The following is a 26063-nucleotide window of genomic DNA, read 5'->3' as shown; positions in this document are numbered from 1 at the left end:
TCTATATTCATCAATAGAAGCTGTAACTCTGATAGTATTGAAATTTGAACGTTTGAGAAACACTTGTATGTATTGCCAACTCCATGCCCTATTAAGGACAGGAACCCCTTTTTGTATTTTTACCCTTCAGGACGGAAACACATTTTTGTGTTGTTGTTGCTATGTACAGTATACCTGTATAGCAACACAATTGTTTAGCAGTTTTTCAATAATATGTTTTTTCTGAAAACATTAGATGATTTAGAATCGGCCTCAGGTCTAAATGGGTTAATCAGTTCAGTTTTCTATCTACTGTACGTGTTCAGCAACTACTCTGTGAGATTACTCTGCATTCGTTGTCATCTTTGGTGCCCCAACCCCTGGCTCGCCCATTTTACCAAGATTCTAGCCTTGCCCCAAATGTAATAAACTTGAAATGTGTTCTTCTTTGGCTCTCTGCCTGTGTGTGCCTTCTTTTGAGTACTATCTGTACCTTGCCTGACAGTGTAGACAGTTTTTCGTTTTTTGGGGGGCTTTTATTTGGACAAGATGGTGCAGAGACACAGGAAATCGAGCGCGGGCAGAGAGGGGGGGAAAGACATGCAACCATGGGTCTCCAGAATTGGACCGGGGACATTGTGGTTGACACAGTATCCGTTCAGGTACCAGTGTCCACGTGGGTTGCAGGATCTAAAGGGTCTGTTAAGATCCTATTTGTGTGTGCGTGTGCGTGTGCGTGTGTGTGTGTGTGTACAACAGCGTGTGTGTCTCACAGCTGTAAGATTTAAATACAGGTGTGCACCTCTGCAGGTTATCCTTTTCAAACCCACACGTTTCTTTAATATGATGGATCATACGTGCTGTTTTGAGCACGCTTTTAAGTTGTGTTTGTGCGTTTAAAAGTGCACGTCTCGAAGTATATGGTGTCACGTGCCCTGAAATGTATGTGCATACGCTGTATGTGTTCCTATGTTGTTTCATTGTGCGTTTTCATTTGTGTATGTGTGCGGTGCGGGGCACTGACTGCAGTTTGCTCTCAATCGTTTGTCAAGTGTGTGGGAGTATTGCAGGCGGTGTGAGCTGTGTTTGTCTGAGCATACTTGTGCGTGTGTGTGTGTGCGTGTGTGTGTGTGTGTGTGTGTGTGTGTGTGTGTGTGTGTGTGTGTGTGTGTGTGTGTGTGTGTGTGTGTATCCACCTGTTACATAACCACGAGTGGAGGCAGAATGTGCTGTCTTGCTTGCCACACACACACACACACACACACACACACACCACAGGGGCTCTTCAGTGGGAGTGAGAGACCACAGCTTGCTTCAGAAGACTTGGGGTCTACCGTCTTATCCCACTCCTCACTGGTGAACTCCAGTCCGCGTCGCTGTGAACTCCAGTTCCGTATCGCACCACAGCAATGAGAGGGGCAGGCCTGCAGTAGACAGTGAGGTGTAAAGTAACCAAGTACTTTTACTTAAGTAATGTACTTTAGTTTTACTCCACTACAATTATTTGAAAACTTTAGTTAGTTACTAGGTACTTTGCAGATATCTAACTATCGAACTATTAATTTACAGAATGTCTGTCCGCCGTCTGTCCAAATGCTGACATCACTGATACTAAACAGTGTCTAAGGTAACAGTCGCATGCTGAAATAATGCCTGACATCACGCAACACCATAATATGAGCATAAACGGGTGAAACGTTCTGCATGCTGACATCAATGATATTAAACAGTGTCTCCGACCATGGTAACAGCCGCATGCTGAAACAATGCCAAAATGTCTGTCTGATGAAACAAGTGACCAAATTTGGAGATGACTGACATCACTACAGTGCCCAAATCTGGAGATGACATCACAGACTCGCCTGGACATGGAACACCATATACGGGCATGAAAGAGAGCCAGACAGACAGAGATAAGAGATCTCCATATAATGTATGGGCAAGAAAGGGACACAGACAGACAGACAGACAGACAGACAGACAGACAGACAGACAGACAGACAGACAGACAGACAGACAGACAGACAGACAGACAGACAGACAGACAGACAGACAGACAGACAGACAGGGGACAACGGTATTGCACAACTGGACATCAATGGTGGCTATTCTGCCCAACATTCTTCTCCAAAATTACTTCTGAGACATTCAATCCCTCATATACTGTGCACTCATATACACCCCCGGGCACAGGACGAGTAAATTATGATATTATAAAACATACATAATTTAGTCCTATTTTATACCTAACATTTTGTACTTTTACTTTTGGTACTTTAAGTACATTTTGATGCCAACACTTTCATACTTTTACTCAAGTACATTGAATAGTATTTCTACATTGCAATATTGATAGTTTTACTTAAGTAAAACATGTGAGTTACTATTTCGTGGAATGTAGGAGCTGTGGGCTGGAGTCAAGCCTGAGATAAAGAGAGGAGAGTTCATCGCTGGAGGCAGTTGTTTCTTTGGCCATATAAAAAGCAAGCACAGTTGTCCATCCTTATATTTGATGAAATGTTATTGTACGTTGTTTTTTTCCCTTCACACACAGCTGACAACGGAGTAAAGGAAACAGGAAAGAAAAGCCAGACAGAATAGAATGAGTCACACTTTGAACCCACACACACAGTCGTGAAAACCTCAGAGTCGGTGTTGTACTAGCCTGCATGTACTCAATACAAATCCTCTGTTCATTTAAAGTAAAAAATGTTCCCACAGTCCACATCTACGGGTCCACCTGGGTTACTGTGTATCATCAACTTCAGAAGTGCTATGTTTTCTCCTTTAAAGATGGTCAGGAGACACTAGAGAATGGTGCATACTACACTATACAGTAAATCGGTACAGGAAGAATTATTACAGAATTATTACAGTATTATGGTATGCCCACAGGCCTATACATAAACGTCAATTCCATTTCATGGCATCACAGCCATGATGCTTTATAGCTTAGAATGGGCCAATATTATCAGGTTCAGGGTTTCAATTACCACCAGGACCATACACACTTCAAATATAGAAATGTATTATAATCAATCATGTATCAAAGAGCTATTGATGCAAATCTATCTATCTATCTATCTATCTATCTATCTATCTATCTATCTATCTATCAGTTGCATTGTTCAGAGTCTAGTCATTTAGATTGTGTCTATAGACCCCCCCCCCCCCCCCCCATGTGATGCCAATGCAACTGCATCGTGATGAATGCAATTCGTCCCACTACACATCTTTGGTCCCCTCGACACACAATCTCTCCTTTTTTTGTCTGTGCAACATAAGCTGCTGATAGCAATGCGACCCCTAATTATGCAGTGCATCTTTGAACCTCCCCTGCTCTGTGTGTGTGCGTGTGGTGCTCTGCATGGAGACTCTACAAATGAAGTCTCTAGGGACAGCGCTGAGCTCAGTGTGAATGCATGCGTAAAAGAGTGAAAGAAAATACAATTGAGAACAAAATGAACACTATCAGTCCACACGACCTAAGTAAGTCGATTAATTGTGTGTGTGTGTGTGTGTGTGTGTGTGTGGGGGGGGGGGGGGGGGGGGGGGGGTACTTAGTTTGTACAGTATCCAAAGATGACTCCGTATGAGTACATGCGCTCTAGAACGAGTTCTTTGTGCGCTGGAGGTGTCCACTGCTCCGGAGGAGACATCATGGTCCACAGGTGCGCGCTCGCTGCTGCTCTGCTCGCATCCACACTTTGCATGACGACTGAACGGACATGCAGGCGCTGAGGCGCCCTTATGCCTCCCTCACTGAAAGCACACATAAAATTACCCACTCGAACCATGTCGTTCGTTAGCAGAACTCCGTCACACAGACCATAGCGCGCGCTCCCAAAAGCGCTTGTCCGGTGCGCGTAAAGTTGTCCCATCATCCACGAACCTACGAGGACGAGGTCCCGGTGGTTTCCGCTCGGGTCCCAGCAGTGAAGTGGCTCACCTTACTCCGAGTCTCCAACCATCACCACCACGGCGCTTCATTAGAATACCGAGGGAGGGGCCACGGCGTTTCGTCCCCGGTAAAGGGAGGAGGGAACGAGAGGCGGGATCATCTTCTCCGCGGCCGTTTCTCGGCGCTGGCGAGTGTGGGAATACAGGGCTGGAGAGACCGTCCGCCGGGGAGCATCAGCCAGCAGCAGCAGCTCCAGCACGGAGAGCCTCGTCCTGGCCGTGCACTACCCTTCAGGACTGCACACCATTACCTATGAAATCTACCTGCTATTAATGGCATGTGGCTTGTAACTTTACTCCTGCTGTATTCTTTACAAGAAGGTACGTTTAATGTGGAGCCCAGCTTCTCTTCAGGTGTTTCTCTCTCTGCTGCGCGCACTCGCCTCGCCTCGCCTCTCCAATGCGATGCTGAAGTTGACCGTGCGTGCATGGTTGCTGGTTTGATTGATGTTGCCAAGTGGAATTTCCTTTAATTCTAAGTGCAATCGGGGATATATCATGTATTTCTCCACAACGTTTGAAAGAAAAAATGCGAACTTTTGAGTTGGTTAGGTTGCGAATAAAAGGGTCTCCTCCCAGATATGTGTTTTAGATTCCTCTCACGCGCCCTCCATGTCTTATTTAGATTAGCTAGATAACACACATCTAATTGGCTTAATTTGCGCGTAAAAATCAAGGACTACTTTATTGTTTTTGGATAACCAGCGAGAATCACAACTAAAACCCGTTTAAAGAAACCCGTGTTGTACACTTGAGATGGAACAGATTAGAGGATTTGCATTTTTTTTGCATGATGAATGGAGGTGTCGTGAATATGGAGGCTGGTGAATATGGGGAGAGGCTGATAGGATCTGCAGGCGTTCAGATGGACGCCTGTGGAAACTGATGATGATGCTGACACTTTGGACGGATCTGTGGTGACTTTTTCTCCATGTGCAATAACAAGACAGAAAGTATTGGAGACTTGTTTGTGTGTGTGTGTGTGTGTGTGTGTGTGTGTGTGTGTGTGTGTGTGTGTGTGCACACGCGCGCGTGCTTGCGTGCGTGCGTGCGTGCGTGTGTGTGAATTTGAAATGTCCTATCAACTCAGTTTTTTCAATTTAGATTTTGGCACTAAAATACTGTGTCCAGGAATGCGTTCATGTGCGTGCGTCAGCGCGCGCGCGCTTGTCTGTGTGTGCGCGGGTCAATACATTTTATTATGGGAGACGTGTGAACCAAATCTGGTGGGAGGGAGGGGGGGGGGCGTATTGAGCGTTGCTCTTTTATTTGACCAGATAATGTGTCCCTTGTTGGACATTTTTGCTTCATTTCAAAGCGACAAAAGAGAGACGGGCCCGTAAATCATGTTTCCCTTTTCTAGGAGAGTGTGTCAGTGTGCGTGCGTGCACCGCGCGCACGCACACTACACACACACTCAGTTGTTATCATGCATGGTCTAATTATTCACCCACCATTTTCTGTGGCACCAGATCCTGCTGATTGGCTCCGCTATTAACACTGCGGATGGGAGGAGAGAGAGAGGGAGAGAGGGAGAGAGAGAGAGAGAGAGAGAGAGAGAGAGAGAGAGAGAGAGAGAGAGAGAGAGAGAGAGAGAGAGAGAGAGATTCCCGTTTGCTTTTGAAATCAAATGTCAAGATGTGCCCACATTTCAAATCAGTTTTCATTACACGTTTTCAATGAACATGCCTCGACAGTTTAATTCAGCATAGGCCTATAGCCTATATACATATGTTTTCATGCAGTCTTATAGGCCTACTGATTCCCAATTATTAGATAACGGTGAATAGATAGGCTATGTGTTGTACCCTATGTGCATGCATTGCATGGGCTGGTCTGGTCTGGTCTCCATCGTTGGGCCTGCACCCTGGGGTGCCCTCTGACTGCCACGCTGCTGCGATGACAACCATGCACTTTTGAGCCCTTTTCTTTTTTTTGCTGTTGTTGTATGTATATGTATGTAATTGGATTACAGGGTCTATTTCGATTATGCACACCGCACATCGCCCCTGTCCCGTGACTGAACGAAATGCTTTGCTGTGTGTGTGTGTGTGTGTGTGTGTGTGTGTGTGTGTGTGTGTGTGTGTGTGTGTGTGTGTGTTTATGTGGCGAAGGGAGGGGGGTCGGGGGTACTGGTGCGGAAAGAGTGCCTGAGATAGAAGAAGAGATGTAGATAAACGCAGTGGAAAACATTTTTTTGCAGCATTAAAATGCCTTTTATTTTTGGATGAATCAATCGGGATTCGATTTTTTTGTTTCGCCGACACGCATGTTAGACTCGTATTGTTGTTTATCAGCTGAAATCTCGGGGTGAAAATGTAAGCCAATTATCATACATGCATATGCATTAGTACTGCGTATTTTGCTGCCTTGTGGCCGCGCCTCGGAAACGATGCCTTCTGCTCTATGAATGGATATGACAACAATTCAGCGCCTTATTTGTTTAAAAAAAAAAAGACATGACCATAGGCCTAGTCTTTGAATTCGTCTGCATTTCAGGATTGTTTTAATTCCATCTTTTTGGGTTGCTGTTTGGAGTGATTTTGGTAATTAAATTAGATGTTTATATCAAAAATACCATTGGCCATTTGTTTCTTAAGTTTTGGCTGCATACCAGCACACCTGCACCCCCCTTTCTCTCAGAGAGAGAGAGAGAGAGAGAGAGAGAGAGAGAGAGAGAGAGAGATGAAGAGGGAGGATACATAAACCCTCATTCTTCTTTGTCATGGTCTGGGAGGTTACGTGACATTTTATGGAAATGTAGCCTAATGAGACAAAAATAATCTGCAGACATGTGTGGGAATAAGCAGGCCTATAAGGCCACATCGACGCAGGCAGGCCCTGTAAACATTTAGCTAATCAATGCAATTAAAATATAGGCCTGTATATTCTAGGCCACTCGCATTATTTTCTCTTTGATTTGTTGAAGGAAGGATTACACACATTATACCGATTGTCAACTAAAATGACAACAAAACGAGATAAAAATGTGCAATGTAAAAACGCAGTCTGTTTTACAATTATTTAATCAATTAGGCCTAATACGATTCCAGTTGATCCAGTTTCGGGCCTGCAGCTTCGATACTAAATTGGGTTTAAATTGACAGCCACGTGACAAATATCGGATAATGCGTCCTTATTGCTCCTTGTTTCATGGCACGTGGTGGATTAATTGATAGCTATTTCAGAATAATGTTTCGTGCTGGTATTCTGCTGTTTAAGATCAACATTTGATTGCCTGCTAATGTTTTAAGAACCGTTGTGTGTGAAATAGTCCCTTATGGACCCGCGATGCACGTTTAGGATCAACAACCAGTAGCCTATGTGTATATAATTGTGTTGCCTATATGTGTAATTTATTAATTTTCTATCATCACTTATATTTATAGCATACCGTTCTTTATTTTTCCTGCAGCCCTTAAGGCATGCAAGCGACCATTCCTCTCCGAAATGTGCGTCCACACGCACATGTGCGCACACGCGCATGCACACACACGCGCGCACACACACACACACACACACACACACACACACACACACACACACACACACACACACACACACACACACGATACGGGCTCTGTGTAGGCTAATTCTGGAATAAAATGAGACACACACAGACACAGACAGAGCAGAAGTTGGAAGGTTGGAAGGGGTGCCTCATAGCAAGTGCGGCATGAGTCACAGACTCACACACACACACACACACACACACTCAGGATAGGACGCTGCGCTTGGATTAGACAACATTGTTGATATATTGTGTATTATAGGCTCATATGGGCTACTGCTTTGACATTAACTCCGCGTCTTCTTTCTTTATCATCCCGCTTCTCTCTATCTGTGTGAATTGTATTTGACCCCCGGCCGCCACAATTCCTGTTTTATTCCCCCCTGGCTCCGCGTAATAGACCAACGTGCCAACAGCACAACTTGTCAATGTTGTTTGAAGAGGCAGCAGCAGTGCCACACAGACAGACAGTAGATACAGCGACATGTCACTCTCAGGTTAAAATCGTGTACCCCGTTGTGCTTCGGCGAGCAGAGCCTGTTTTCATTGTCAAGTGTTTTGCGCCGTGCGTTTGGCAGTTGTTGAATGGTGACTATCTATCTATCTATCCCGTTCACCACCCACTGCTCAGAGTCAGTGTGTTGATTTAACTTCGAGAGTGCATACACCATGAGCAGAATGGACACCGAGGATTTTATTGTGTGTGTGTGTGTGTGTGTGTGTGTGTGTGTGTGTGTGTGTGTATAGCCTATTTATTTATCGTCAGCTATAGCCTAGCCATACATTATATTTCCTGAGAGCATTATTTTGAAGACACGTTGAGAGAAAAAGTACTCTACAGGAGTTATAATTTATGGCTAATAGCCTATCAGTGGTTCTCAAAGTGGATTTCAGTGACTCTTTAGTTCCTTTATGGGGGTCTATTGACCCTTACAATTCTGTAACTTTGGAACCAATTGTACATTGTCAAAGTTAAGAGGAGACCTTCACATTTCAAAGTTTGAGAACCACTGAGCTATATAGTCTATAACAGGCTGTGGAGTAGGCCTACTGTTGCTGCTGCATCATCTTGCTCAGGGGTGTGAATTTGGGATGTTGGTTTTACTCAACAGGTCTTAAGTAGCATATAAAGTTAACACAAACACCCTCCTTTATTCCATTGCATAGAAATGATTGATGGACATCATAACTCCAATAGTAGAAAAGCAAGAAAGCAGAAATAATAATTTTACCATGCACCCACGCACATGCACACACATCCAGACCAGAAATACCTTTGCCTCTTGTGCACTCAGATGCACATGCATGCATGCACACACACACACGCAGGCCTGCACAAACACACAGCACACTTTCCCCCCCTCTGCTTACTATCAAAGAATTTATGGCCCCTGTCTGTGAGGGAGAATCTGAATAAATAAATAAAAATAAACCACCACTACAAATCTGACACTCTTCAACAGCGCAAATCATCCCTTTGAAGTGGGAGAGTGTGAATGCTCAAATGCTGAAATGGCTGCCTAAATATTCCACTGACACTGCATAAAATGGGTTTAGAGATTGTTTACTCACTCTCTCTCTCTCGCTCTCTCTCTCTCTCTCTCTCTCTCTCTGTGTGTGTGTGTGTGTGTGTGTGTGTGTGTGTGTGTGTGTGTGTGTGTGTGTGCGCGTGTGCGTGTGTGCGTGTGTGTGCTTTTTCAGCCCAATGAAATGATACCTTGGTAATGTACAACATTAAACACTTGAACCCCATCATCCATATTCTGGGGGGAACATTATCCAAAAATATAGCCCATTGTAAGCTTCTAGATCTGCTATTCTTTGGCAAAGCTTTGGTGTTTGGGAAACAAATGTAGGTCCATGCACATTGCCAGCTCAGGTTCAGTTTGGTCGAGGGTTTAAGTGGATTAATGCATTTCCCACTGAGTCAGAGCGAATGACATCCAATCTAATAATGATCATATATTTATAACATTACATATTTTTTATGGCATCAATGTCCTGTATTTGTTTTATTTTTTGTAGCGTCATGGCAGTATTTCTATTACAACTGGCTGCAATGTTCCGTTGTTTGCCCTGAATGTGTGTTGCAGAGTGTTATCTACTGTTTAGTAAGTGCTCTGTGGTTCACCACATGGAAAACACAGACACCTATACCGATGGGCTTATGAATGTATATGTGCAATCTGCACTTTTGTTTGCCCCTGTGTGTGCATGTGTTTCTGAGAGAGAGAGAGAGAGATGGATTTATGGCCCTGTTTTCCCATGCACGTGATGGTTTGAATGTGTGTGTATTTGAATGAATGTAGATGACACAGAAAAAGGCTGCATTATGCATAACGGTTCACCATAGGCAATATCCTTGCTTCTCTAGCATACATATTCATACTGCATTTTCATGCCCACTGCAAAAAAAATCGGGGAAAAAAAGAAAAGAAAAAATTGTAAATGTATTTGACGTTATAGAGAAAAGAATGGCATGGAGCAGGAAAAAAATAGGGGAAGTAGCTCTTGAACGTAAGCAAAAGGAAGGGAACGGAGGCACACAAACGGTTCACTTGGCGGAAATCTTGTTTTCTTTATCCAAATCACTTCTGACCTCCTTCATTCCATAATTGCATCCACGCTTGAAGAATGTGACTCAAAATGTGGTTCACATACAAAATATGGTTGTGCGAGGGGTTCACATACAGTTGAGTGCGCTTCCTTCGTTCCAGGGCCCGGGCGAGGCGGAATAGTAGCTTGAGGCTACACGGCGGAGCCGTCTTGAGGGTGGATGTCTCCCAAACAAAGATGAGAGAAACTGGGTTAACTTATGCCACGCTGTCGTGTGCTTCCTTCTGTGGCGTGAACGTTCACAGCAACTGACGGTAGCTGGCTGATAATGACGTTCTTTGTATTCTTTAAATCACCTTGTGTTTCTTCCGCTGTACTTGAGTACCTAAAAATGCCCCTGGTGATAAACCCGCCCCATATTTGCATACTGGGCCCTGATTGGTGCCCCACAACTGCGGGGGCAGGGAATTCCAATCACAATCGAGCGGGGCCAGAGCGGGGCCAAATCTGCAGAGGGATATATGCCTTTTTTTGTACAGGGAGATTTGTTTGGTTTCCAGGCTAGGTAAGCGACAGGTCAGCCATAATTGTCTCCACCAGCCGAAGGCTGAGGGAGAGTATGTTTTCCCCTCCGTCCGTCCGTCCGTGCGTCCGTCCGTGCGTCCGTCCGTCCGTCCGTCCGTCCGTCCGTCCGTCCGTCCGTTTGTCCGTTACCAGCTAATCTCCGGCGCCGTTGGCCCGGTCGCTGCCAAACTGTGCACACACACTCCCTCGACACCAATTCAGAACCTCTGCCCCAAATATTTCACATGGGCCTGTTCTAGCGCCACCAGGAGGCCGACTTTTGCAAAACTAACTTTTGCCAGTACTCCTACAGATTTTGTCCAAAAATAACGTAAATCAGTAGACAGTATCTCTACAGTCATGTGATCGACATGGATGTGTCAGATTTTCCATATTCCATCCTGATTGGCTAAAACTGGCTTTCAAAGTTTGCAGGATTGGTCAGTTTTGAATAAAATGCCTGAAATCCTGAACGCAGTGTGCGATTTTGGTGAAATTGTGCATGCACATTCCCAATAGGCAGAGGAATAAATGCCACTTAAGAAAAATCAAATCAGCCTCATGGTGGCGCTATAACAGGCCGATTCATGTTTTCACCTATAACTCCACCGATTAGTGTCAAACTTTGTATGCGCACTCCTTAGAGGCCAAGGTAAAACCTTTTCCCTGCATTTTTTACATCAGCCTTTTATAGCGCCATCAGGAGGCCGACTTATGTAAAACACATTACATGCCTGACCTGGTGGAGACCTGTGCTCGGAAGAGCACTGCTTCTAGTTTTGTCTGTTTTCGGGCAAAGACATTTGGTGTAGACGGGGGAAGGAGGGGCCGAGTATGGACCCCTGGAGGACCCCTGTCATCGAAATAGGGGTTTAACTCAAAGTTCTTATGACATGCTGTTTTTACTAAACATAAAAGTTTTTATCATGGTCCATCAAATGAGTATTAAAAGGTTGAAACTGAAAAGTCCACTCCGGTGAGCAATGGCATTTTTTTCCCTCTTTGTGTTCTGAGGCCTTTTCATTTGCAATGAAAAATAAATCCTTTTGCCTGCGGGTGTCGCTGTTGAGGGATGTTGCCTGTCAATCATCGCCTCTGCTCCACCCACACTGGGGGAGAAAGGGAGGGGAGGGGCTAGGAAGAGAGGGGGCGGGGACTGTGACATCAAAGACGGGGGGCCAATCATTTCACTTTTCTGAGCCTAATTATTCAGGTTCAGTTTTTTGGGTGTAATTCACCCATTGTCCCGCCCATTGTCCCACCCCTCTTTGCACCCATTGGTTGCTGAGTCTTGATGGGATAAAAGTCCTTTCTCTCCATCCACTATACCATTGAAATTCAGTTGCTTCGTATTGTTATTTTGTGTATTCAATTCTCATTTTAAACTTGATTTCAGTAAAAAAGGAGCCTCACAGGTGCAGTATAGTGACTGGGTATGTTTTTAAATGTTTTTATTTCTCTAAAAATTATGTTTTATCTAATTCAACATAAAAAAGTGGAACCAGAGCGGGACACGGCAGAAAGAGCCTGCTGGTTGGTCAGTCAGGGACCAATCAGAAGGCTGACAAAGGGTGATTGAGTTCAGGAAACCTATAAAAGTAAAAAATAAAAATAGAAATTTGATGTCATGAGACCTTTACATGTGTACCCACAATGTTCTGACCTACCAAATGGGTCAGTGATCTGAAGGCTGCTCTGAATCTCATCCCACAAAGCCTGCATAGTGCTGCTGAGAAACTAATGTTGATGGTCGTTGGATGGATTCTTTACTGCTCATTACTGCGTAAAGCACTCACAGTGGATCATACAGTGCATACAGTACAGTACGGCCGGCGTATCTACCATGCTGGCCCTCTTCTCCGCTGGAGGCCCTAATCTGTGCTGCATGGAGGAACCCTGTCTCCTGCACCGCTGTATAGACTGGCATTTGTGTGTGTGTGTGTGTGTGTGTGTGTGTGTGTGTGTGTGTGTGTGTGTGTGTGTGTGTGTGTGTGTGTGTGTGTGTGTGTGTGTGTCTACTCAGTGACCCGAAAAGACGGCGGAGGACAAAGCAATTAGCCATCACATCATAAGCCGTTGCTTTTGAGGATCTGTTGCCACTCAGTTTGAGCTGCTGTCTGTCACATTCAAGCTGTTTTGGTTTGAGATTGAGGCCATTTCCGAGGGTGTCGCTTAGATCATTTCCGGGTTTGTTCACTTTTGAATGGATTATTGTTGATGGCATAATATACAGTATATTGTGCGTGCGTGCGTGCGTGCGTGTGTATGTATGTATACTATATATAGTGGTTTTCCACCAGGGAAACCTGGGTATGAATCCCGGGCGTTATATGTATTTATATTGTGTATGTGTATATACCGGTATACTGCATATTTATATGCAATTGCTAACTGTCAGGTAGCAGTCTTTTCATCCGTTTTAATGTTATACTTTGTAGTATAAATAATACAGTATAGCATGCAGGAAAATAAACGTTGGTGCTATCCATGGTGCTGATAGCGTGTAGCAGTCAGATTAGCAGCCAGTGAGAGTGACTGACATGAACCTGAGTGACAGGATGGGTTCAAATTGACCTGGATTCACATTTCTGAACACAGAGGAACTGCTCTAGTTTTAGTAGGTAAAGGTAGGGGGAGCACGCCCTCTCTCTCTCTCTCTCTCTCTCTCTCTCTCTCTCTCTCTCTTATTTTTACATCACGCTACGCCTCGTCTGACCCTTGATACAAATAACAACACTCTTGTACACATGCACATGCACAAGAGAGCACCATATACCCCCAACCAGTCACCCATGCCCTGCTGACAACCTCACTTTGACCATCTGATCAAAAGATTCAGCCCACACACACGCACACGTGCGCGCACGCGTGGACCATGCAGGGGAGTGTGAGATCTAGTCTTCGTCGGTGGTGTGATTACAGAGTGGATAGAGTGTGTGTGTGTTAAATGTGGAAGGAGATTAAGTGGATTTAACTCTCTGTGTCTGGCATACAAATTCCAATCACATAACATGCGCATCTTGTGCCGCAGTAAGGGAAAGAATACCGCCCCTGTCATGGCGGAAAACCTTGTATATCCAAAACCGTTACTTTTCAGGAAAGTGATCAAAAGAACTCTAGTTCCGATGCATCTGATATAATATAATTCTGCGGGTCCTTGATTTAAAAAAGTTTGGGAACCACTAATAGAGCTTAACATACGTTTTTGAGAAAATTAAAAAGGATTTAGAATACATTTTGTAGAGTCAGGTCCTTAGGTCTAAATGCATTAAATGTTTATAAAAACACAGACTTAAAGGAGTAGTTCACGCCCAACATGACTTTTTTTCCTATTGATTAGTCACGCCATGGAGATTAGAGTTCAATAATATTTTTTGTTTTTTGTTACATTCCTAAGACAAAAATGGGATAACAATAAATTTACCCCCATTCGTTCCGGATGGGGACCCGTTTCGAAACGGGTCCCCATCCGGAATCAATGGGGGTAAATTTACTCGAATCAAATTTTTGTCTTAGGAATGTGACATAAACCAAAAAATATTATTGAACTCTAGTCTCCATGGCGTGACTAATCAATAGAAACAAAGTCATTTTGGGGGTGAACTACTCCTTTAAGCACTTTCAACCTGGTGTCCCCATCTTGGACATGTCTTCACATGGCCAGGCATATCATCATCATAGTGCGACGTCCAGGCATGTCCAGACAAGGCATCGCGACGCAACACCCATGCATGTCATCACAGTGCGTGGCCCGGGCATGCCCAGGCAAGTGATCGCAGCACATTACAATGTAACACTTGTAGAGTGGCCTCTTGGTGGTCCCCAGGACCAGGCTCCAAAACCTGGGGTGACAGGGCTTTTTCTGGCTGCCCCCCGCCCCTCCCTCTGGAATGCTCTTCCCTCCCACTTCAAAGCTGACCCTAAAAAAACACATCTGTTTTCAATAGCTTTCCAAGTTGAGAGTGATCTTAATGTTTTATTGCTTCTTTTTTTTTTTTTTTTTTTTGCAAATTACATATGCACATGAATGCTCTTTTTCACTTTTTTGCACACAAAACCAAAAGCAAATGTCATGCCCAAGAGAGATACACACGATAAAACAATAATAAGAAATCTATAATACAAACAGTACAAAACATACAAGTCATGATCCTGTTTTATTGCTTTTATACTTCTCTTATTTATTTGCTTGTTTCCACACACTTGTAATGAGACTTTGAGTATCTGAAAAGTGCTATATAAACACATGTGTGAGTGTGAGTGTGCGCGCACGATGCAGTGGAAGGGGAGGTGGTATACAGTAGGTGAGGGAAAGAATAGGTAGAGATTCACAAGGAGGATGCATGGATGGATATATGGATATGAATGCATGGATGGATGGATGGATAGATGGATGCATGGGTGAATGGATGCATGGGTGGATAGATGGATGCATGGGTGTATGGACGCATGGGTGGATAGATGGATGCATGGATGGAGAAGAATGTGAGTGCGTGTTTTTGTTTTCCGACGCGCATTACTCCGACGAGCTTGCTGGCTTGTGGTTGACATTTTGGTCGAAATATTTTTTTTTTGCCACGGACATACAAAATGAGAAGACAATAATATTACCAGAAACACATAAAGAGATAGCCCTGAAATACCATAACAGGTATGTAACACTGAGTGTGTACAAATGGAACCTAAAGGACCCTTACAGGTCCGTTTGGTTCCATTTGTACACTCTCAGTGTTATGGGGGTCCTTGCAAATAAAACAATGTGAGAACCACTAGTACTAGTGTACTCCTAATGTGTCCAGTGTTGTTTTTGACAGCAAATTTTGATTTTGTTTTAGTCATAGTCTTTTTGAATATTATGGTGACTAAATCTACAGTTGATTTAGTCAACTAAAATGTATTTTGGCAGGCCTTGATGGCATCGTAATGACTGATTTTACACCTGGTTGCGTGCTGAAAATAGCAGATCTGACGCGTTGTGAGCTTGTAGATCGGCTATTTTCAGCACGCAACACCTGAGAGCAACCAAACATAAAATGACACTTTTCTCCACTAGTCCCTCCCTAACGTTTTAGTCTAGTTTTTATTTTGTTGACGAAATTGACAATATATTTAGTCTTAGTTTTAGTCATCACAGCTTAGTTTTAGTCGACGAAATCAACACTGAATGTGTCATAGTGTCATATAGTAAATAAGTGTCATAAATGAAGAAAACCTGGAGGCTTGACGTTCAGTAAAAGAAAATCTAGAATTTGCCCCGGCAAGTCTTGCCACAGACACATTTGTCAGTGGCGTTATTCGTCCGACTCCCCATTACTAACCCTATCCCTATCCTTAACCCGAGGGACGTGCTGGGCCCCTGATTCAGCCCGGGAAAAAGAGTTGGAGAGGCCCTCATTGCGCGCTATAGAGAGAGATCTCTATAGCGCGCATATAGAGAGTGGCAGAGAATGTTAGAGAGGCAGGAGCTGACATTTCTAAAAGCGCCTTTTGGTGAAAATGACGAAAATAGCAGACCTCCAAGCTCACAACGCTTCGCAGCGCGACGTCGGCTATTTTCGGTGCTTGATACCACACTGAACTAAGCATAATCAAGTAAATACTGGAGATTTCTACACAGAACGGGCAATTCTTTGAACATAAGCCGCTGCGTTCAAGTTCAGGAGAGTTTGGGCAAGGCAATTCTCTTGGAAAGGGGGCATTTGCATTTCTTTCACCATAGTGAAAACAGCATTCCTGGTCTGGAGAGGGCACTTTTCACAGACGGATAAAAGGGCAGGGGCTCAAGCCCCCCTTTTGATGTCTATGCCTGATTGTTGGTTTACACACCTAGCCTAACCGGTTTATCTTTTTCTCTGCCATCCCTCATGTTATCGATCCTCTCCTTGTCTTTCCTCGACGACTCCTATTTATACCAGATGGAACTGAAACACGAGTGACCTTTAACCACCATCATGTTCTTATCTGCAAATAAAAGATGGTTGACACCCCTCCCCCCTCCCCTTCTTCATCTGATAGCCGATCTGTTAATGTTGCCCATTGTGCAGATCTATTGATCTACAAGATCTATAGACATTAGTGTCCAAATGGCGTCTGATAATGTCTTCATTTCTCAATTGATATGCCTGAGCCGGTATACCCCCATGCTTCCCCCTCCCCACTAGTACATTGAGAATTAAGGAGATAGGGGGGCTAATCCGGGTATTGTTGACACAATCCAGGAAAAAGGGATTAATTAAGTGTCATTGTCTGAGAAGAAAATGCTCAGGCTCGGGGGCACAGCGGCTTTGTCTGGCCCCCGGCCAAGCTGAGCTCAGCACTTCTTTGCACTCCTCTGCCATACGCACGCATGCACGCGTGCGCGCGCGCACACACACACGCACACTCGCGCGCACACACACACACACACACACACACACACACACACACACACACACACACACACACACACACACACACACACACACACAGACACACACAAAGGCACCTCACTATACCCCACTAGAGACTTGGGGGCTGAGAGCGAGGATATCATGACTGTCGGGCAGAAACCTCGTATCTCCAAGTTTCACATTTGTACGTATTTTCGTAAAGTAAAATCCCTGCTTCATCACACAAGACTGTCGCACAAGACTAGCGAAAATAGCCGATCTGCAAGCACACAACGCCTCGCATCGCGAGGCGTTGTGTGCTTGCAGATCGGCTATTTTCACTAGTTTAGTTCGTTTTTAAAAGGACAAACACAAAAGGAACGGTTTTGGACGTACAAGGTTTCCGCCCGACAGCCGAGGATATATGGTCTATCTCCCCTAAGACAACTTATCAGGCAACAGCTCTTCATTTGTGCAGCAGCAGCAGCATTGTGGGAAAAGCGAGTGTCTGATGGTAGTCGGCCAACTCCGGCCCTGCAGGCTACGCGCGGGCCACTCGTGGGTCTGCTCAGCGATGATCGACTCGAGCAGCCGGGCTGAACTATGTTACAGTTATTGTTCTAACAACCTCCTAAATAGTCCTCCCCCCCTCACCCCCTCCCCCATCGGATAGCCGAGGATATGTGGACAGAAAAGGAAGCGAAGGGGAAGCTATATATGCGACCCATTTTTCCCTCCTATCCTGTCTGTTGAGAGACAGACTCCCAGAGAGCCCCTCTGGACGTATGTACTGTAAATCGTATTAGATCATTTGGTTTTCAACCTTTTTCGTATCAAGGTCCGTTATTTTGTTTCGCCGTTTGAGCCACGGACCACCGTTTGATGAGATTTAGCCTCTCAGACCCCAAAAATATTTTGTTGTTGTTGGATAAGATTTTGTCTTCAATTCCGTGCTGTACGGATGTTGGTACCATAACAGAGAAAAAAGGCAAACGTTGATCAAAATGACAATTCTTTTACATTCTCTAGTCTAACTGTGTAGACTTCTTGTAAATTAAGTAACGCAGATGTTTAAACATTATGTAACTCTTGAGAGAGTAAAACGAAACCAAATCATTTGGTTTAATTTTATACTCCCAAGAGTTAATGTTACGCTCTCAAGAGTTAAAGCTCTATGGGGCCTTTTCCACCGGCAAAGAACCGGTTCGGGTTCTTTCTCCCACATATGGGATGAACTAGAGGTGAGCTTTTCCACCGAGAACCGAGTTGGTTCCGAACCATAAAAGTTGGTTCGCCGCCGGTTCGCAAGAACAAACTAAGGTTCCAAAAAACTTGCCATCCCATAGGCGGGAGAAAGAACCCAAACCGGTTCTTTGCTGGTGGAAAAGGCCCCTATGAGGGTCCATTTGGTACCAGCACTCCATCATTTAGCTGGGGACCACCTGGAACCCCCTCAAGGACCACTGGTGGTCCCCGGACCACTGGTTGAAAACCACTGTATTAGATCACTGGTCTTTGTGTGATTTCAAGGATCCCCAGTTTGATAGTGCATTAGATTAGGCTATTTTATCTCCGAAACCATAATCTACACTGTAAAATACTTAATTCATTTAACTCTGAGAGTGTACATATGGAATCAAATTGACCTGTAAGGGTCCTGGTTGCAGTATGGCGTCCATAGGGCTGGCTATACACAGTGTTAATTATAGGGGTCCATTTTGTTTCCATTTCCATTCTTGGAGTTAAATTAAAACTGACGATTTTCTGTCTATAGTACTCTATAGGGTCTAGGCTGTAGGCCTATAGGTCACCTGGACATGTATGGTGCCAATTTCTGTGTCAGAATAAAAGTATATTTACATGCTAAATCACGCAGAGCATTAAGAAGGAAAAGCGAGTGATCCTAAACCTAGGTCATATCTGTCCAGCGTTAATGTTGAGAGTGACGATGTGACCCGTTACGTTGCGTCCACAGCGGTTTTCTGCATACAGTGGTGTTGTCAATGTACTCTACAGTGCATAGAGATGTTATCTGCGTACAGTAGTATCTTGGGCGTACAGTGGTACACTGGTTTCATCGGCGCACACTCACAGTGACGTTGTCTGCCTGCAGTGTTGTCTTTTACGCGATGTTATCTGCACATCCATCACTATATACAGTGGTGTCGCCTGCGTACAGTTATCTTGTCTGCATACTAGTCTCGCTTTGCCAGACTGTAGTTGCCTCCCAAAAATTTTTAATGTTTCCGGTCATACAGGAGCATGGAAGCTCTGATCACGAGTAAGGGATAAAGCGGATGTCAAGCCTTCTCCGTACTTCCGTTTCATATTTACAATCGTGCAAATGTATCCTAATATAAATTAGAACCATCAAGCATATAGTTTGCTGCTTAGCATAAATGGAATTTCCGCTAACAAAAATGCCAGCTTCTGCTGCTCGGACTTCAGGAGGTGTAGTTCCAGACTCTATAGAGAATTCGGAGTCTGTGCGATAGTTGTCTGGCTACGCGAGACTACCTGCGTATACGGTATAGCGTCGTCTGCACACAGCGCCGTCGCCCCTGGTCACGGTCCACACCTAACCTCCTCTGTGTCTCTGCCTCCTCCAACCCCTCTCCCTCCTCCTCCAGTCAACAGTGAGGATGTTGTCTCCACACGGCTGTACTTTGTGAACGCCTCCCTGCAGCGGGTGACCTTCTCCAGCTCTGTGGGGGTGTCCCTGCCCTGCCCCGCGGGCGGCGCCCCCCATGCCGTCCTGCGCTGGTACCTGGCCGCCGGAGACGACATTTACGACGTGCCCCACATCCGCCATGTGCACGCCAACGGCACCCTCCAGCTCTACCCCTTCTCCCCCTCCGCCTACAACAGCATCATCCACGACAACGAATACTTCTGCACCGCCGAGAACCAGGCCGGCAAGATACGGAGCCCCAGCATCCACGTCAAAGCAGGTGAGTGTCAGCCACAACGTGGTTCTCAACCTGTGGGTCGGGACCCCAGGGGGCGTCCCCAAATTATTTTGGGGGGTCCCCAGATGATTAACTTAATGTGCAACATTGTTTTCTCACCCAACAGTAAACAAACCGACATAAAGTTTAAGTGAATAGAGGTTACCTGCACATTTCTAAAGTGACAATTCAAGGACTTTTAATACCTCTAAAATGACAAATTAAACATAAAAATTGTCAAATATTAGAGGCAGAAATTGTGAATATAGCCGATAGACATGCTCACAACGCCTCGTAAAGCGAGGCGTTGTGAGCATGTAGATCTGCTATTTTCACAATAGAACCGTGTTATACAAAATGTAATGCCTCAACTCTTAGTGCTTGTCAGGTTGGGGGGGGTCCCAATTTAAAATATGATTATTTTGGGGGTTGCGGCCTGAAAAGGTTGAGAACCACTGGGGTGGACGACTGCCTGCGACCGTCAATGCTGATGTTTGAACTGGCTTGGCAATGCTCATGTGGTCTCTGTGACCCTAAATGATTCAGGCATTATTTAAATTAAATGTTACCCCAAAAACCGTGGTCTTGCAAACTCGTTTAGGGGGATCACGACCTGCATGGTCCCCCGCACCACCCAAACATTCTTTTAATACCCGGATGTGCCAGGCTGATGCGGTGAAACACCAGCATCAGGGATATTTCACTTTCAAAACATTTTAGGGTCATTTTATCGTCTACTTAGGCTTTTGTGAGCCCCCCAGACTGTCTTTAAGTTGATCAATTCACTATGTAGATAATATATTTGATATTCATTTTATCAGACAAACCCCCTTCCTATACAAACCCATTTTAACTTCGAACTCCATTTCAACCATGTTAGATTCATCGAAAACTTGTTGTCTGGTGACTGATATTGTCCTTCTATTGTGTGAGGGGCCGTGTTTTTTCGATTACTTTTTTCATTTATTTTAGTTTTTTGGGGGGGAAATGAAACAAAGAATAGTAATACAATAAAAAACGTCCTCATCACGTTAGACAAAGAGGACAGTATGTACTTAGTATGTGTCACCAGAACCAAGGACGGGTGTTTTCGATGAATCTATCATGGTTAAAATGGTAAATGGAGTTTGTAGTCTGATAAAATGAATATCAAATATCAAATATCTAAATATCTAATATCATAACGCTACAACTACCGCAACCAAAACAATATCATGTTAGTACCTTAAACCACTGGTTCTCAAAGTGGGGTCCCAAGGTGGAACAGTTTTATTCCTTTGAATATTTTGAAAATAGCTGATATACAAGCGTGTAGATCTGCTAATACTGAAACATGTCCATAAATCTTGAAAACTGTGGACGAATCTTCTCCTGTGGAGGTCGCTGGCACGAATCTTTTCAAATGTGTGCCTGCTGCTGCCAAATATGTATACATTTGGGCATCCTTCATATGAAAATGTTTGAACCACTGCACTGTTTCTCAACAGCGGGTCCAATTTGGTTCCATTTGTACACTCTCAGAGTTAAATAACCACTGACAGTGTAGGTTGGGGTCCCAGAGATGAAATACTGTGTCAAATGGGGGACTGTGGTCTAATGCAGTGGTTCCCAAACTTTGTAGCTCAAGACCCAAAAGAGAAATTAGACCAGGACCCATACTAGTGAAAACAGCAGATGTGATTTGAGCTTTCTAATTTATGGAATTTCTTAGATTTGTATTTCATTTATTAATGAAAAAAAGTTATTGCATTTGCTTTTTATTCGTGAACATCTTAGCTGTGTTTTTTGAAAATCTTTTGAAATAATAATAATTAAAAAAACAAAATGTAGGGGAAAAAAATTAAGTGACCCATAAAAATGTGTCCGCGGCCAACAAAGGGGTCCCGAACCTGTGCTTGGGAACCAGTGGCCTAATGCACATCAAACTGGGGGTCCTTGAAACGTAAGGGGTTGAGAAACACTGAATCAAACCAAAGACCACCACTCTGTGAGGGGGGGGGGGGGGGGGGGGTCTGCGTGGCAGGGGGGGGGGTCATGCCAAAGCGCTGCATCTTGACCCTGCGCGTGCCTTCTAAAAGCTGCTAGCAGCAGACAGCCATACTGTGGTGCAGACAGTTGGTGCAGTGACCCCTACACCCCCCGTGCCAAGGTCACTGCTGGAGCGTGGCACCGAACACGCTCCGCCAACGTATGGGAGCACGCTGCGTGCACGGAAAATACACAGGGAGTGACCTAATATACATATATTAACACACATCGGATGCAAGCACGCACACACGCACGCACAAACGCATGCACGGATTGCACGCACGCACGCACGCACACACCAGCCTGTGCCTAACTCATGCCAACAGGCCTCCTGTCTCCCTGTCTCTCCATCTGTCCATGGACTGGAAAGTCCCCTAACTGCGCACGCTCGCACGCACACGCGCACACACACATGCACATGCACATGCACACACACACGCACACATGCACACACACAGGGGTGTCGCACCAAATTCTGGGCCCTGGGTACAAGGATTCACTGTGGGGCCCCTTTGCTTTAACAATTGAAAAACAGCAGATATACAAGCTCACAGCGCGGCACCAGCTTTAACAATTGAAAAATAGCAGATATACAAGCTCACAGCGTGGCACAGAGTGCCACGCTGCGAGCTTGTAGATCTGCTATTTTTGAAAAATCGCGAAGATCTTTGTTTCTATGTCAGTGGTGCATGCTCAAACCTTTTCATGTGTATTTGGCCACGGACCCCCATCTCCCCCTCTTGTGACGCCCCTGCACACGCACGCACATGCGTGCACACACACGCACATGCGCGCACACACACAGAAACCATTTTTGTCAAGCTGGTTCTGGGTGATTCATGGCCAGCTCTTTGTCAGAGCGTTTGGCCAGGAGGAAGAGGAGGAGGGCTGGCTGCAGACAGGGGAGGAAACAGAGCTTCACGTCAGGAAGCAAAGTAGAATATCAGGTCATTCATGTTGACCATGGAAGATGAGGAAAGCACTTTTCCTAGGGCTGTCACGATTACGACATTTTACACAACGATTAATTTGTCACTCAAATAATTGCGGTTAACGATTTAATTGTGTTTTTGTCGTTGACAATTACATTTCTGTTTGGCTTTTAGGCTTTGAATTTGCACATGGTAGATATGACAATGACATATAACCTAAATTATACAAAGAAATTACAATTTATACTTTGATAGTAAGAAAGAACATTGAAAGTGGAAATAGCCCATCTACAAGTTCACAACGCGTCGCGATGCGACGGTTGTGAGCTTGTAGATTTGCTATTTCCACAATTTTTTACTTAAAAAAAAATATATATATGAACATTTTTCAACATGGAAACGATTATGACGATTATGAAAAATAATTGCGATTAGACGATTATTTAAAAATTGTTACAGCCTTAACTTTTCCTTTTGAATTTTTTAGGTTTAGATTTTATGAATGTGTACTTTAAGTGAGAATGAACCGGGAGATGGTCAGCAGTTATACATCCCACTCACACACTCAAAGGCAGTGTTGTAAAGTAACTAAGTAGATTTACTTAAGTACTGTACTTAAGTATAGTTTTGAGGTATCTCTACTTTACTTGAGTATTTCCAGTTTTCAGTACTTTTACTTCTACTCCACTACATCTCAGATCAAAATATTGTACTTTTACTCCACTACAATTATCTGAAAACTTTAGTTACTAGTTAAGCTACTTAGCAGATATCAATGATTATATTATAAAACATGAATCCACTTCAGACCGACTTTATACCTTAACTATTTGAAAATAGACGATCTACACGCTTGTAGATCTCCTATTTTCAAACATTTTGTACTTTTACTTTTGGTACTTTAAGTACATTTTGATGCTAATGCTTCTGTACTTTTTCTAAAGTACATTTTGAATTCTGGACTTTTACTTGTAAGGGTGCCCTCACACCAAAATACCTAGAGTGGAATCCGCCAATGCATTTCAATGAGAATGGAGTGTTTTTTGCCAGTAGAGGATTTCTGCAAAAAACGCTCTATTCTCATTGAAATGCATTTGGCGGATTCCACTCTAGGTATTTTGGTGTGAGGGCACCCTAACAGAGTATTTGTATATTGCAGTATTGATACTTTTACTTAATTAAGGAATACAAGTACTTTTTCCACCACTGCTCAAAGGACCCCCTCAATGTATGCGCGAGTGCACACGCGCGCGCGCACACACACACACACACACACACACACACACACACACACACACACACACACACACACACACACACACACACACACACACACACACACACACACAGACACACACACACACCCATATGGCCGGCATGTGTCCCCAGTGGCCAGCGGTCCCTCCAGCGTGACAGTGACCTTCCTCCAGCCAGCCTCGGCGTCGGCGTGACCTTCCCTCCCAAATAATTACAACAATTAATCAATTAAATGCTGAGGCAACCAACAACGCCCACCACCACCACGCGTGTGCACGCGCGCGCACTTCATTATACCTGCGGCGCTCCGCATAGCACCGACACGCGCGCACGCGCGCACACGCACGCGCCGGTTGCCACGGGCGACAGAGGCGCGAGCGGTTGGGTGTGGCACGTCCTGTCTCAGGTGGTGCGGGAGGGAGAGTGATGACAGCCGACAGCTAACAGTGTGACAACCCCACCCCTTCCCCCCTCCCCCTCCCCCCTCTCTCTCCCTTCATCTCCACATCTCTCTGTCCCTGCGACTCCCTCTCTCTCTCTCTCTCTCTGTCTCTCTCTCCTTCTCAGGGGCGTCACAAGGGGGGGGGGGGGGGGGGGGGAAGTGGGACTGAGTTACTAGGGCCCAAGGTGTAGGGGCCTTAATTATTAAAAATAGCAGATCTACAAGCTCACAGTGCGGCACCGAGTGCCGCGAACATTTGTAACTGAAATATTGCTTCTGGGGGGGTCCCTGGAACTAAATATTTTGAGATGGGGGTCCGTGGCCAAATACATATCATTTTGGGGGTCCTTGACATGAAAAAGTTTGAGCACCACTGACATAGAAAACGTATAGGTTTTTCAAAAAACCTTAGAAGGATTTGAAATATTCAAAGACTTTTCACGATTTAAAAAAAATAGCAGATCTACAAGCTCGCAGCGAGGCACTCGGTGCCGCGCTGTGAGCTTGTAGATCTGCTATTTTTCAATAGTTAAAGCACAGGGGCCCCACAGTGAATCTTGTACCCAGGGCCCAGAACTTGGTGCGACACCCCTGCTCCTTCTTGCTCTCTCGTGCATGCCGATCGTGGTCCAATAATAGAAGCTGGCATCTGTGTGTGGCTCCATGCTTTGCGTTTATGAAAATCACTGTGCACACTGTCAAATACTCAAACAAAAATGGACCCCCCCCCGCTTTGTTTTTCTCCTGTTTATTCCTTTTTGAGCGGTGCTATCCGCTCCTACATCTGGCTTTGTCTGTATGTACTGTATGTATGTGAGCTTTAATGAAATTAAAGGAGTAGTTCACCCCCAAAATGACTTTTTTTATATTGATTACTCATGCCATGGAGAGTAGAGTTCAATAATATTTTTGGGTTTTTGTCACATTCCTAAGACAAAAATTTGATTTGAGTAAATTTACCCCCATTGATTCCGGATGGTGACCCATTTCGAAACGGGTCACCATCCGAAATGAATGGGGGTACATTTATTGTTATCACATTTTTGTCTTAGGAATGTGACAAAAAACTAAAAATATTATTGAACTCTACTCTCCATGGCATGAGTAATCAATAGAAAAAAAAGTCATTTTTTTTAATGCCTGCCCCGTCGCCATTTTTGGTCTGGGCTCTGAACCGTGGCCTATAAGGTACACCTGGCCTATATCTTGGCACAAAGCGCTTAAAGTGTGTTGTACGCCGACTTTTATTCCACTACAATAATTTCAACACTTTATAGCTATAGTTACTATGCAGATTAAGATTATTAATACAAAGTTTACATTAACAATTAAGCCATATTTTTCACCTATTTTACTAACAGAATATTGAATACATTGTAGTATTGCTACAATCCATGTAGTGCAGGGCTATTCAACTTTAGACGGCTCAGCAAAATACAAAAAGTCAGAGGGACGCAAAATATTACGGCCTTATTTTGGGCGTTTAGACAATGATTTTGTAACACACTGCTTGAGTAG

General features: G+C 44.4%; 1 protein-coding gene across 1 annotated transcript in view; it reads left to right on the top strand.

Moving 5' to 3' along the window:
* Positions 1-4217: 4217 nt before the first annotated feature.
* dscaml1 (Down syndrome cell adhesion molecule like 1) overlaps positions 4218-26063 on the top strand; it is a gene marked incomplete at both ends in the record, with an annotated part of 137714 nt that continues 115868 nt past the window's right edge. The window contains 2 exons of the mRNA XM_080731890.1: positions 4218-4260; positions 19569-19889. Coding sequence (XP_080588016.1) covers positions 4218-4260; positions 19569-19889 — 364 coding nt within the window. The remainder of the gene's footprint in view (positions 4261-19568; positions 19890-26063) is intronic.

Source organism: Nannobrachium achirus, assembly GCF_963921795.1.
Source record: "Nannobrachium achirus genome assembly, chromosome: 8".
Taxonomy (NCBI): Eukaryota; Metazoa; Chordata; class Actinopteri; order Myctophiformes; family Myctophidae; genus Nannobrachium; species Nannobrachium achirus.
Note: the sequence above shows the minus strand (reverse complement) of the source record. Positions and strands in the feature narration are given on the sequence as shown.